Source organism: Cyphomyrmex costatus, unplaced genomic scaffold, assembly GCF_001594065.2.
Source record: "Cyphomyrmex costatus isolate MS0001 unplaced genomic scaffold, Ccosl1.0 scaffold214, whole genome shotgun sequence".
Taxonomy (NCBI): domain Eukaryota; kingdom Metazoa; phylum Arthropoda; class Insecta; order Hymenoptera; family Formicidae; genus Cyphomyrmex; species Cyphomyrmex costatus.
Window position 1 is genome coordinate 640,792 of NW_017276192.1, and position 12,841 is coordinate 653,632.

Consider the following 12,841-nt stretch of genomic DNA (forward strand, 5'->3'; position numbering starts at 1 on the left):
TGTTGGTTATATCTTAATTTTATTAAATACCAAAAATAATAAACATTTAAAATAGTCATCTAGCTTTAACTTTAATACAAATTTTAAAGCGCTTCGGAAATGCACAAACGATGATCGCACACGTTTTCACAAATCTCTGTAAAGCGTGAAATACCTTATATTTTTCTAAGGTATGTGTTATGAAATTATTTGGAACAGATTCCAATTAGAATTTAATTATTCCTATTGTGTTTTCTCGGGAAAACGGAATAATTCCAATCGGAATCTATTCCAAATAATTACCGTAATATATAATCAAAATCCGAAATAATTTTCAGTAGTTCGATCTTAGCAATTAGAATTTGATATTAATCTAACGCAGATTGTCAAACAGATTATTACTGCGTTTATTTATTATTTCATGAAGTAGAAAATTTATAGTTAAATACATTTTATTGATATAGTTCATGTACAATAGCGGAACGTAATTCCTTCTTTACATATGTGTAGTCTAAGTTACCGACGACAATGAATTAAAATTATCAAGATTCAATGGATTTTCACGCTGCTACTGCTTGCCGTATTCTTTTTTCTCTTTCAAGAAGACGACGTTCCCTTTCATATTCTTTCATTCTTATGACGTAACTATAACAGATACAATATTATTACTAATATTAGTACCTTGAACATTTATAATACGATACAGATATTTCAAACGATATGAGATACTTACTCTTCAACGTAACACTTGTTATATTCATGTCTTTCATGCGCGCACTTCAACATGAAGGGAAAATGAATTCTCTTACACTCATGTAATTCCATATACTTGTGGGCACAATAATCACGTCTGTCATGAGGGATCTTGAAAGCCATCATGTCTTCTTCTGATAACGGCATCTCTGTAAATTTGGCATACTAATTAGAATCATAAATGTTATTGCTGACTATATATAATTCTTAAAGTAAATGATATAAAAAAATATATCTAAGCAATTAAATATTAAAACGTAACATATCCTAATTTTCCAAATATAATATTAACGATAAAATAAGACAATAAAATTTTGTATTATAAATTAATCGAGTAAAACAATTATCTACCGAATTAAATGTAATTACATATAAAAAATGTTAGAATTTTTAACTTCTCACAAATAAATCATTCAAAAAAAGAATAGTTGATGTGAACAACAGATGTTATACTAAAATCAAACAGTTATCCACTAAATTAATTGAATGTAATAGTTATATAAAGATATTTGAATTTTTAACTTTTTTTTCATGGATAAATCATTCAAAAATAGAATATATATTCAAATGAGCTTCTTTCCGGTAAAATATATTAAGATTTTCATGCACACACACTTTTCACATATCCAATAAGCAAAATGTTAGTAGCATAATTCACTAGTACTTTTGAGAACAGAATATTACCGCAGATCAATTTCTATTAATTAGCAACTGCAACTACGTTAAATTTAACTAAGCCAGCAGAATCTACAAATGTAATCTGACAGTAAATGAGCAAGAGATTTGTATATATATTTTAAAATAAGATAAAAATTATAAAAGTTAGTAAATATTCACTACAATATTTATAATTTCATTGATCAACACCTAATAAATTTGTTTTATAATTTTTACTTTATTTCAAAATAAACAATATAAAGATGCTTTCCATTTACTGGACACATGTCGATACAAACGTCATTCTATCTTTCTTGACATTCAGAAAGTAACAAAGAATAGAATGACACTTGTGTCACCAAATGGAAAGCACTCATACAATTGATCCCCTAATCCCTGAAGGTTGATTTAATATTTTATAACAACGTAAATGACAAAAGTGAGCAAATTTAATAAAATATTTATAATTTTATTGGTCAAATACCTAGTAAGTTTGTACATTTTTGTAATTTTTACCTCATTTTAAGATACTTAGAATCGACCCCCTGATTTCTAATTATCAGTTTTTCTGTAGTCAATCTGTTACATTCTATCAACAGATTCTATTATATTCTTACTGCCATTCTGCCAACAAAATTCTGGTAACAAACATTTTGAAAAATCTCTTTTAATTGTGATTATTTCAATATTTAATTCTGGAGGTAAGATAAATGTTATGAAGTCGATTACAATAACACATAATTAAATAGCCAATAAAATTATTAGTCTCATGATTATGTTATTCGGTCTCAACAAGAGGATCTATCGAAACTAGTGACAGTTGACAATAAAACTCTGATAGTGTAACTCGTTCTACATCCATACAATCAGAAATTGTACACATGCAGTTGATAACAAATATTACGCAGTAAAGGAGAGGTTAGATTGAAATATACTTGCCTCTGATTTTTCGACCATTAGGAAATCCATACATCGGATCAAATGTCGATTTACCATCGGTCACGGGCATCGTGTCAGGATGCGTTACGTAGGTAGCGATGTAATTACCCATTATTTAATTCAAATTGTATCTAATGAAGTAAACAATCGAAAGGAAACTGAGTACACTTTCGTCAGGTTGCACTGACATCTATTCATTCATTGATCTAACTTACATAACATATATATATATATATATATATATATATACACCGCACACACAAAACCGAATTACACCAATTCACCAATTAATTTAAATAATTATTTATTACATGTGAATTATTAAATTATTTACTTGGTGGATCGAAAATTTAGAAATTCTATGTCTAAATGATTGTCAAAATTGTAAATTAAAAAATTTCTCATAAACTAGATTACAAATGCAAATATATTTTAAACAAATTGAATAAATACAAGATATATATATATATATGTGTCCAAATGTTTTATATTTATCCAATTTATTCAAAGCTCAAAACTTCAAATAGAATTTAATTATCAAAACTTTACGTTTTGGTGCAAATTCACACATGTATAAAATATGAGTTTATATATAAATACAAAGAGAGATTCAATAATAAGAACACGAGTTGCTTGAAAACACTCTTTATTAATCTGAAATAAACATATTGATATATTAAAATAACGTTCAATGTAATGAGGAGTAATTATAAAAATCGCTTCCAAGCTCTAATCTCCATACTTTATTTTTTACAAAACAGTAATCTGTATTACTTCAAAGGAGTAGTAGATCTGTGTAGTATACAATTTTTTATCAGCATTATGTGTACTATTGTCACGGCCTACTCCATTAAGCTGCATACTTACAATAGGAAGTTTGTTTTTTAACTTATATCATAATTTAATCATCATCCTCTTCCATAGGTTCTGTAGCTCCACTACCTGGAATATAATATAATATGCAATATTTTATAATAGAATTTAAATCAATTGTTTAATAATTGTTTTTGTTTCTATGTCTGTACTTAATGTGTTTCATAATAATAATAATATGAATCTCAATAATATTGTCAGTATTTGTTAGTATCAACAGTATCATTAACTCTGTAAGATCTGTATAAAAATTATATGTATATAATTATATATGTACAATGCAGAAGCTTGTATACCATTTTGCAATCGTTGATCACCAGGTATGTGACCAGCCTGCAGCAATTTACTAAGCCTCTGTACTTCCTCCAAAGAAGATGCATTTGAAATGGCTTCTCGAATTTTATTACGTTCCTCGGGAGTGGTTAAAGGTTTGTCCGCAGTGGCACCCGTTGTTTGTGCCTTTACCTTTTTAGCTATCTCACGTGCCATCTCTTTACCACGCTTGCTTCTAAAGTATTCTGTTGCTGCCTCACGCTCTGTCTGCTTGATTTTTCGAAAGTCAAGCAATTTGAGTTGAGGAAATCTGTAGACGACGTACTGTCTATATTGTGGCTTAGCGGACACTGGATTTTGAAGCAAACACAAATTTATAAGATTCTTTAGTGGTATCAAAGGCTCCAGATCACCCAGTTCTTGTATCATATTGCCAGTCAACATCAGACATTGCAAGTTCGGTATATATTGCTCCAGTCCTTCGCCAATCCTGACGATACGATTGTTATTAAAGAACAAAGTTTTTATCCTTTTCAAAAGTGGAAAACCATCCAGTTTACGTATATCATTATCAGAAAAGTCTATCGTGTCAAATTGATCCTACATAAAAAGTAATATAGTAATTATGTTGTAATAAGACTACATATTTTTAGACTAAAGATAAAGAAATATAAATATAAGTCACTCTATTTCTCTTTCATAAAGTACACATGTACCTACCAAGGTCGCACCTAGATTCTCGATGGTGGGTATTTTATATCCTGCAACATAAATAAAACAAAAACAATGGAATGAACACAATATATATAATAATTACAACAGATTTTGTAAGCAACAAACCTCGGAGATCTAATTCGCGATCTCGTACAGGATTAATGTACTGCATAGATTGCTCTATGAGTTCCGGCGTCAATTTCACCATTTTAAGCGGTTTTTATAACTACTATTTTTATAATGATCTTTTTTTCAAGTACTAAATACTGCGATCGGACGTATTATAAGCACTTGCACGTCTTATGTTATGCGTGTTCGATTCGATAATAAAAGAAATTTATCTGTTTAGTTAGGTTAAGTGAAAACAAGTGAAAACGCTAAAAGCAACTAGCGACGCCAACGGCCAATGATCGAAGCGAGAAATCATTCGAAACATTTATCAATATCAGGTACGATAATAATTTTCTTTATCTACTGTATATATAAACATACATATATATACGAGTATATATATATATATTCTTATAATAAAAATTACTACTGCTCTACAATTAATTTAAAAATTAAAACAAAATTTTAGCAAACGCTTCAGCATTCAGCATATAAAAAAAATAATAAGCATAATTTTTATAGATTTATAAATTGATAAATAAATTATATTAATTATAGTTCTAAACAATTTAAGTTTTTTTTATAGATAATTAAATATCAATTATAATTCCATATAAGCTTCTTATAGACGAAACTAAACTTCGATTAAGATCTTACTAATGCCTGTTTCCACCAATGCAGATTTAACTTACTGTTCATTTTTTTCTAATTTTTAGAATTAGAAAAAGATGAAGAGTAAATTGAACCGAGATTAAAGTTAATCTGCATTGGTGGAAATGAGCATAACTCAGATAAACTTAATCGACTGATTGTGTTATATCAGAACTGACTAATTGTGCTGTTCAGTATAGAATTGGCCAATCACGGTTAACACTTAATTGGCCGAATACGTTAGTCGGAGTTGGTGAAATCGGGCCTAATTCAATTGGTCTAATCAATAAAATTATTTAAAGCAAAGTATATAATTATAATTATAAAGTTTCCTTTAAATGATTTTATTCATTGATTCTGCGTTGATTGGATCAATTATCGTGTATTTGTGTATCAAGTATAGAATTTATTTTATTTATTTATTAATATAAATAAAAAATTATTACTTCGTTTTAGAAATTGTATAATAAACATATAAACTAAATATAATACATTTTTTTAACTACATTAATATAAACATTATACTTTCTAAAAACGTTCATAAAACTTTGTAACGTTTAAACATTTTTTTACTAGTTCAAAATATCATTTTTATAAGAATAATTTCGATGATATAATAAATATATATTTAACGTTAATAACACCTAATTTTTTTTCACAAAATAAAATTTTAAATCTAAAAATAAATTAAAAATTATCTTTAACGGATAAAATCTGCGCTATTATATTATAATTCTTAATAATTGTCGAACTTATTAAAATGAGTGCGATTTCTACAATAACAGTTTATGACACGAGAAATACCAATTTAAAGACTTAATAAGATTCTTAATTGTCTTATCAATATTTTTTTGCAAATGTGAAAATTTTATTTTTCCCTGTACTTTGAAAAACGAGGCGATAAAAAGATCAGTAACTCTCAGTTAGTAATTGCGCAATGATTTGTATAGTAGTACATAATATATCTAATCGTGTGAATTTATTATTCAGCTGTCATCTTTTTTCTAAATATATACCGAACAAAATAAAAGAATCACAAACGTAGCGTAAGAATATTTCTTAGATTTTCATCCGAAAGAATATTAGAAAATCTAAGAAATATTTCTTACGCTACGTTTGTGATTCTTTTATTTTGTTCGGTATATATTTAGAAAAAAGAAGACAATTGAATAATAAGTTCACAGGCTTCAATAATCCTATTCTTACAATCTTGCTTATAACATTCAATATATTTACGCCTCAGGCTCCTTATTGATTCTGCAACAGGTGATATATGCAAAACATGTTGTATTTAGTTCATGACAGAGCAATCTCTTGGAATATTTCACAAAGATTGCATAATCATGTATTAAACGCATAGGTACTTAAGTAAAATGCAAGCGGTGATAAATAAAATCCGGTTCTCAATTTAATAAAACAAGTAAGTATATCAAGTATTATAAATATAGTGCAAAGTCGTTAAATAGACACTTAATTTCATCATCTCTAAACATTGACATCATAATAATGAATTGTATAGTCAGTAAAATAATTAATAATAGATATATAATTAGTGAATTTTTTTAATTTTACATTTCACAAAATCAAGAAATTGTTTGAATAATCTCGTAAAAGATTTACCAACGATGAAGATTACAAATAGATTAGTAAAAGTGTCAATAAAAAAATACAATATATCAAAAATTACATCTGATAGAATAAATTTAATTGAATAAAACAAGTTAACATGAATTTCTTAAACGTAAAACTATGAAAATAATAAAATTATTATCTATATAAAAAGATAATACTCGAGAGATTACTTTAAATATTTTTTAAATATTTATTTAAAATAAAAACCTAAAACTATGTAAAGTTAATCATCTTAAATAAAATTCGAAAAAAGTGTCTAACACAAATAAATGAAAAAAGCCATATTTAAAATGGGTCATGATAATATTTTTGTGTGAATTATTATTACAATTTTACAATTTTTAGTTCAAGAAAACTGTGATTTTCATTTAATATTATTTACTTATGTTATTCGAAGAGACTTTCTAACATGTCTTGGTTATTGTCAGTGATTAATCAACTTATGCCTCGGTGATCGAATAGATAAAACATCCTACAGAATGAAAGAGATCCAGACTTGAACCCCTGAGATGATATTTTTCGCAATAAATTCTTTACAATATTAAAAAAATTTTTATTAACTTTAATAACATAAAAATACTTGTTAATTTTGATATTACTTGCTAATTTATAATTTAATTTGTGATATTACAAATATATTACATTGATCATTTAAATTTTAATATTATTGTGATGTATAATATTAATCCACAGCTTCTGTCGAAAACTATATTTCAAAATAACTAATAACTAGCGCATAATTTACTTAAAAATCAGAATTTTTTTAAATTTAAACAAAATTATATAGGCAATTATAAGATTTGCCCTAAATGTAGTCTTCTTTGCTTATATGTAAGTAAAATTAATTGAATTAGTAGCAAAAAATTCCGAATATAACATAAAATTCTAAGAAATTATTTGATTTATCATAATTTTAGTAATATATTACGTTTTAATAATATATTAGAAATTATAATTCTTTTAAAATTAACAATAATTCTTTTACTCATTTGCACTATAATTCTTTTATTCATTTGCACTGTTATATAAAGAATAACATTTTTTTATCGCTCTTTGCGAGTTTCCCACAATTCGTATTTTCTTCAAATTTTCATGATTAGCATAATATTGTTCGGACAGATTTTATAAATATGTAATTTTTATTATTGCAAATATGTCAAAATACCATATATGTAAAAATTATAAATTTCTGAGTTTAAAATTTTCGGTAAAACTTAAATTTAATAAAAATCAAACTAATTAAAAAACTGAAGAAAATGTATAAAAAATTCAAACAAATGATATTTTAACAAAAATTTCAGTTTAATTTGCATTTTGCATAGTAAAGTGAATAATGTAAAAAATATGCAACATGATGACGTTTAGCTAACTGTGAGTCTTCTTTATGGAAAGTTACAAATGTATAAATTGTTTTGTCTCTTCAATAGACGTAAAATACTCAGAAGACTTTAATAACATTTAATTACCGGAACAAATTATTTCCGTCTATTTATCATTGATTTTAATTAAAGGAAATTGAATATATGACGATTGATACTGATCATAAATTCATAAGTCCATATGAATGCGACATAATAATTTTCAAATAGGTAGTAGAGCGATAGTTTTTATTCAAGCTACTGAAGTGGAAATTGAAAACAAAGACTTGTATCATGACGTATGTGTCCAATAACCTTTGTTAATTACTTCCACGTACATTTTTTTCTTAATTTAATATTAGTTTTTTTTCTATAAATTACATTAGTTTATAAACAATTTTTTTTAATTATTTTAAATCGAAAAAGAATTTTTTTATAGATTTTTAAATGTCGCAAGTCTAATTTCATGAGCACGTTAGATTTCTAAATTAATTAAGATTAAAATTTAATGCGCAAAGTGACTGCGCAAATTAAACTTCAATTATTTCAGTAACTTAATGAATTAAAAAATTTGGGTTGCGGTCTTTTTCTTCTATCATTAACACTATCAGAAAAGCAATGCACTTTGGACCAAATAAAACAATTTGTCTTATAAAATCTCACACTCTCTCGTAATCTTTAAACAAACCTCAGAATAGAGTATGAAGTGTCAATTTGACTTGTTTTTTATTATTATATTGCGTCTATTTTAAATTCTCTGGAAAATAATGTAGTAGATATTAATATTGTTGTAGTGTTATACCATGTACCCTTAAAAACTACCTCGATATACGTACATTGTTTGAGTTATTTAATCATTTTAATCATTTTTATATCATCAATTTTAATATTATTATCATAAAGATACTTTTAAAATCACATCTTACTTTAATTTAAAACATTTTTTGTTTTAAATATAGTTGGCATTACACCTCATATTTTAGATTAAATATAGTTCACTAAAAAAACAGGTTTTCAAGGTAGAGTTCACTTGATGTGCGATTAAATATTTGTAAAAAATTATTCTTATCTAGCCTTTCATATCTAAAGCTTATTAAAATCGAAAGAGGATATGCGTACTCTTGTTAATAGATACGAATTAATAGCTTTAAAAAAATTAATGAGCACATCATGTATTTGTTCCAAATATTTTCCTCCAAGTATTTCCATGCAAATCATTGGCTATATTCAACAAACAAAACAATTCTAAAAAAGCTTAGTGATTCATTTACCTTTACTATGATTATTATCTAGGTAATGTGCTTGTTAATAATAACAGACTTAGGGCCGATTGTTCCATTTTTCGGTAAAGTTTACCTATTAGGTAAATCTGGCAATCCGCGCACGTAATTGAGTAATCTTGCTACTTATCTAATAGGTAAACTTTATCAAAAGATGGAACAATCGGCCCTTAATATTTAGGTAATAGGCTATTCTTAATAAATATGATTGTTTCTTGTCCTTAGTTCTTTACTAGATTTAACAATAAATACAAGAACCAATCATAAAGAAGGTTTTTAGATTTGTATTGAATTATATTATAAATTTTATATTATACATTATGCATACACTTAATTAATATCAATGATAAACAATATTGGAAAATTAACAATGACTGCGAATATCAATGTGAAACAAATATCTTTATATTATCATTTACATATAACTTATACATGTACAGTTAAATCATGTTAAATTAAAATTTTAAATAAGTAATAATATAATTGCTTTTAGGCAAAATAACTTGATGAACATTCAATGATTTTTTAATATATGATTGCTTTTTTAATAGTTTTTACTGGAATTAACAATAAATGTAGAAAGACAATCATAGTAAACTTTATTATGGTTGATTTCTATATTTATTCTTAGATCTAGTAAAGAAATATAGGTAATACTTAAAAAGCAATCATATTAAAGAATTATTAAATGTACACCAAGTTGCTTTTTCTATTGTGAATATAGCCATTATTATCTATTTTTAATTTTAATTTAACACGTTTTAACTACAGTTATATACATAAATATATATATAGATAAATATGTAATAGTATAACTCAAACAGCACATTTACAAAATATTTATAAAACATTTATAGGATTTATTTAAATATTTATCAAAATATTTTCTAAATATTTTTGTAAGCTTAGAATGCTTTTAATCATAAATATTTATCATAAATATTATGAAATATTTGTCGTAAATGTATTGTAATAGATATTGTAAAAATATTTAATAAAGCATTATAAATTTGTAAAAAATTAATTATATAGTTTTATTACTAAAATAAGTATTATCAATTAGCATTATATTCCAATATATATAAAACATTTATAGGATTTATTTAAATATTTATCAAAATATTTTCTAAATATTTTTGTAAGCTTAGAATGCTTTTAATCATAAATATTTATCATAAATATTATGAAATATTTGTCGTAAATGTATTGTAATAGATATTGTAAAAATATTTAATAAAGCATTATAAATCTGTAAAAAATTAATTATATAGTTTTATTACTAAAATAAGTATTATCAATTTTAGCATTATATTCCAATATTCACACGACAAAATTATAATATAAAAAACATTTCCCCTTATAAATTCGGAACTTAATTTCATAGTGCTTAGGAAATAGTCATCTATTTTTAAACTATACTAGATACTGCACCAACACTGTTTGTGCAACTGTTTGACCTTTGCAATCGTACGGAAGTCACTTCGAAAATCCACAAACACTGAATATTAACGGATGTTTATCTGGTCAATAAAGGTATTGTTAAAAAGATAGAGCATATACAGGGTGTTTCAGAAATAGTTGGTTAAACTGTAAGAGCATATTCCATTTATTATAAGGATGAAAAAAAGTCATATAAACATGAGTTCGAAAACGTTTTTCCTTTTCAAATTATACAAATTTTTTATTTACTTATATATTTTTTCATTACACAAATTGCTGAAAATGATTTTCTTTCGTATCGATGCTTGCTTCGAATCGACGTCACATGGAATGTCGAAGACGTTCAAAAATTATCGGAGTATTTCGTATTTTTTCACACGCAGCGATAATACGATTTTGGAGTATTTCCACAATAGCAACAGGAGTATTATACACGAGAATCTTAAGATGTAAATAAAAATCCAAAAGATTCAAATCGGGAGAATGAATCTTGCAGGTCGAGCGATGTGTGTGTTTGTGAGTCCTCCTCTACCAATCTATGATGTAATTGTTATAGACAGAAATTAAAGAAATAGAAAGAAATTAAAGAAATGTTTATAACTAAGAAAGAAAGCGTTTCAGAACTCATATTTATGTGACTTTTTTTCATTCTTACAATGAATGGAATATGCTCTTACAGTTTGGTCAACTATTTCTGAAACATCTTGTATACAATTAAAATATACTTCTTTTATAAATGAATCTAAAAAAATTCTATTTCAGTGAAAAAAAATAATTGCAAAGTAGCTTAGCATTTACTTTATTATAAAATATATATAAAATATTTATACATTTTATAAAAATAAGCAGTAATAAATATTTATAAACATTTATCATAGATATTCTGTGCTGTTTGAGAAAGATATTTGTATCGTGTGGAATCGCACAGTCATAGTTAATTTTCCGTTCATCGTTAATATTAATTTAAGATTAAGTATATGCAACCTTTCTAATGACGTATAAACTTTTAAGTCAATATAAAGCTATTGAATTGTAATGTTTAAAGCCAAATTTTGCAAACGATACTTGCTTTAAATTATTAAGAAAAGAAAATAAACAACAATAAATAACTGTATTTTAACTAATTTAATGCATTATATTAATTAAAAACAAATAGTACATGATATTCTGAGGATATTTTGATTATTATCTTAAACAAGAAACGAGTGAAAATAAGAACCTGAATATATTTTGTAACATTTTCAGAATATCTTTAGAATATTGTGTTCTATTTAGAGTGGTAATGGTGAAAATAAACTAAAATTTACATCAATGAATATTTATTCCAAATGTTATCGGTGTAACAAAGGAAGTCTTACTATGTTTGTAAATATGATAGATTCAGATAATTGTTCATTCTTAGCAACTAGATTTGGAATTATTTGCATACATTGAATTAATTTATGACATAAAATGTAATTAATTGTCTTTATCAATGACATTATATGTAAATGCTTAATTAAAAATATTTCAGATCTAAAAAAAAACGGTCAATTAATATATACAAAATTATATATTTATTTTAATAAATAACAAATTATTATTTTAATCTTACAATACATTTCTTAAAGATTAGAAAAACTTTATTTTATACAAATTCGAATTGATAAAAATACCAATACAGAGTTAAACATTTTTAATTTAATCAACCTCTGTACGCAAATTATACTTTCATTAATAGTAATTCACTCATCTAACTAACATGTGGTAAAATCGAAATTTTATATCAATTTGACGTCCCTGAGGGCTATTTGGATTATTCAAAGAACAGGAAAAAACAAATGTAAAAAAATGTATATTTATTCGAACAAAATAAGAATTGTTAGTTTTATTTTTTTCCTTTTACAACGAATATATATATATATATATATATATATATATATATATATATATATATATACAGAACGTGTGCGGAAAGTCATTGAACATAGCATAAATTACATACTGAAGGACAAGTTTCTCTTGAGTAAGATGTTTTTGATAGACTCGGAATTAGAAATAAATAAAAACATCATCATGTAAATGTGTGACTTTTGAAGAAAAGAATATTCTGCATATTAAAATAGAAATTTTGACGTATGTGTGTGTGTGTGTGTGTGTGTGTGTGTGTGTGTGTGTGTGTGTGTGTGTGTGTGTGTGTGT

General features: G+C 25.3%; 2 protein-coding genes across 2 annotated transcripts; both read right to left on the reverse strand.

The window, feature by feature from the left end:
* Window positions 1–387: 387 nt before the first annotated feature.
* ND-B18 (NADH dehydrogenase (ubiquinone) B18 subunit) lies at window positions 388–2,517 on the reverse strand. The gene is made up of 3 exons (XM_018539441.1): window positions 2,329–2,517; window positions 713–881; window positions 388–624 (listed from the first exon to the last, which is right to left on the reverse strand). The coding sequence occupies exons 1-3, from the start codon at window positions 2,438–2,440 to the stop codon at window positions 540–542; spliced, it is 366 nt and encodes a 121-aa protein (XP_018394943.1). The 5' UTR covers window positions 2,441–2,517; the 3' UTR covers window positions 388–539.
* A 635-nt stretch (window positions 2,518–3,152) lies between these two features.
* Window positions 3,153–4,567, reverse strand: U2A (small nuclear ribonucleoprotein polypeptide A'-like U2A). Its single transcript, XM_018539429.1, has 4 exons — window positions 4,315–4,567; window positions 4,195–4,235; window positions 3,498–4,074; window positions 3,153–3,270 (listed from the first exon to the last, which is right to left on the reverse strand). The coding sequence occupies exons 1-4, from the start codon at window positions 4,394–4,396 to the stop codon at window positions 3,230–3,232; spliced, it is 741 nt and encodes a 246-aa protein (XP_018394931.1). The 5' UTR covers window positions 4,397–4,567; the 3' UTR covers window positions 3,153–3,229.
* Between the last annotated feature and the right edge of the window lie 8,274 nt (window positions 4,568–12,841).

What these genes read in the sequence shown, in the direction of transcription:
- U2A (XM_018539429.1), bottom strand. Translation starts at nt 4,396, where the DNA reads ATGGTGAAATTGACGCCGGAACTCATAGAGCAATCTATGCAGTACATT. An exon ending in AGAATCTAGGTGCGACCTTG is followed by an intron (nt 4,075 to 4,194) that starts GTAGGTACATGT and finishes CTTTTTATGTAG; the next exon opens with GATCAATTTGACACGATAGA. An exon ending in TGATCAACGATTGCAAAATG is followed by an intron (nt 3,271 to 3,497) that starts GTATACAAGCTT and finishes ATTATATTCCAG; the next exon opens with GTAGTGGAGCTACAGAACCT.
- ND-B18 (XM_018539441.1), bottom strand. Translation starts at nt 2,440, where the DNA reads ATGGGTAATTACATCGCTACCTACGTAACGCATCCTGACACGATGCCC. An exon ending in TAATGGTCGAAAAATCAGAG is followed by an intron (nt 882 to 2,328) that starts GCAAGTATATTT and finishes CCAAATTTACAG; the next exon opens with AGATGCCGTTATCAGAAGAA. An exon ending in AACAAGTGTTACGTTGAAGA is followed by an intron (nt 625 to 712) that starts GTAAGTATCTCA and finishes TATCTGTTATAG; the next exon opens with TTACGTCATAAGAATGAAAG.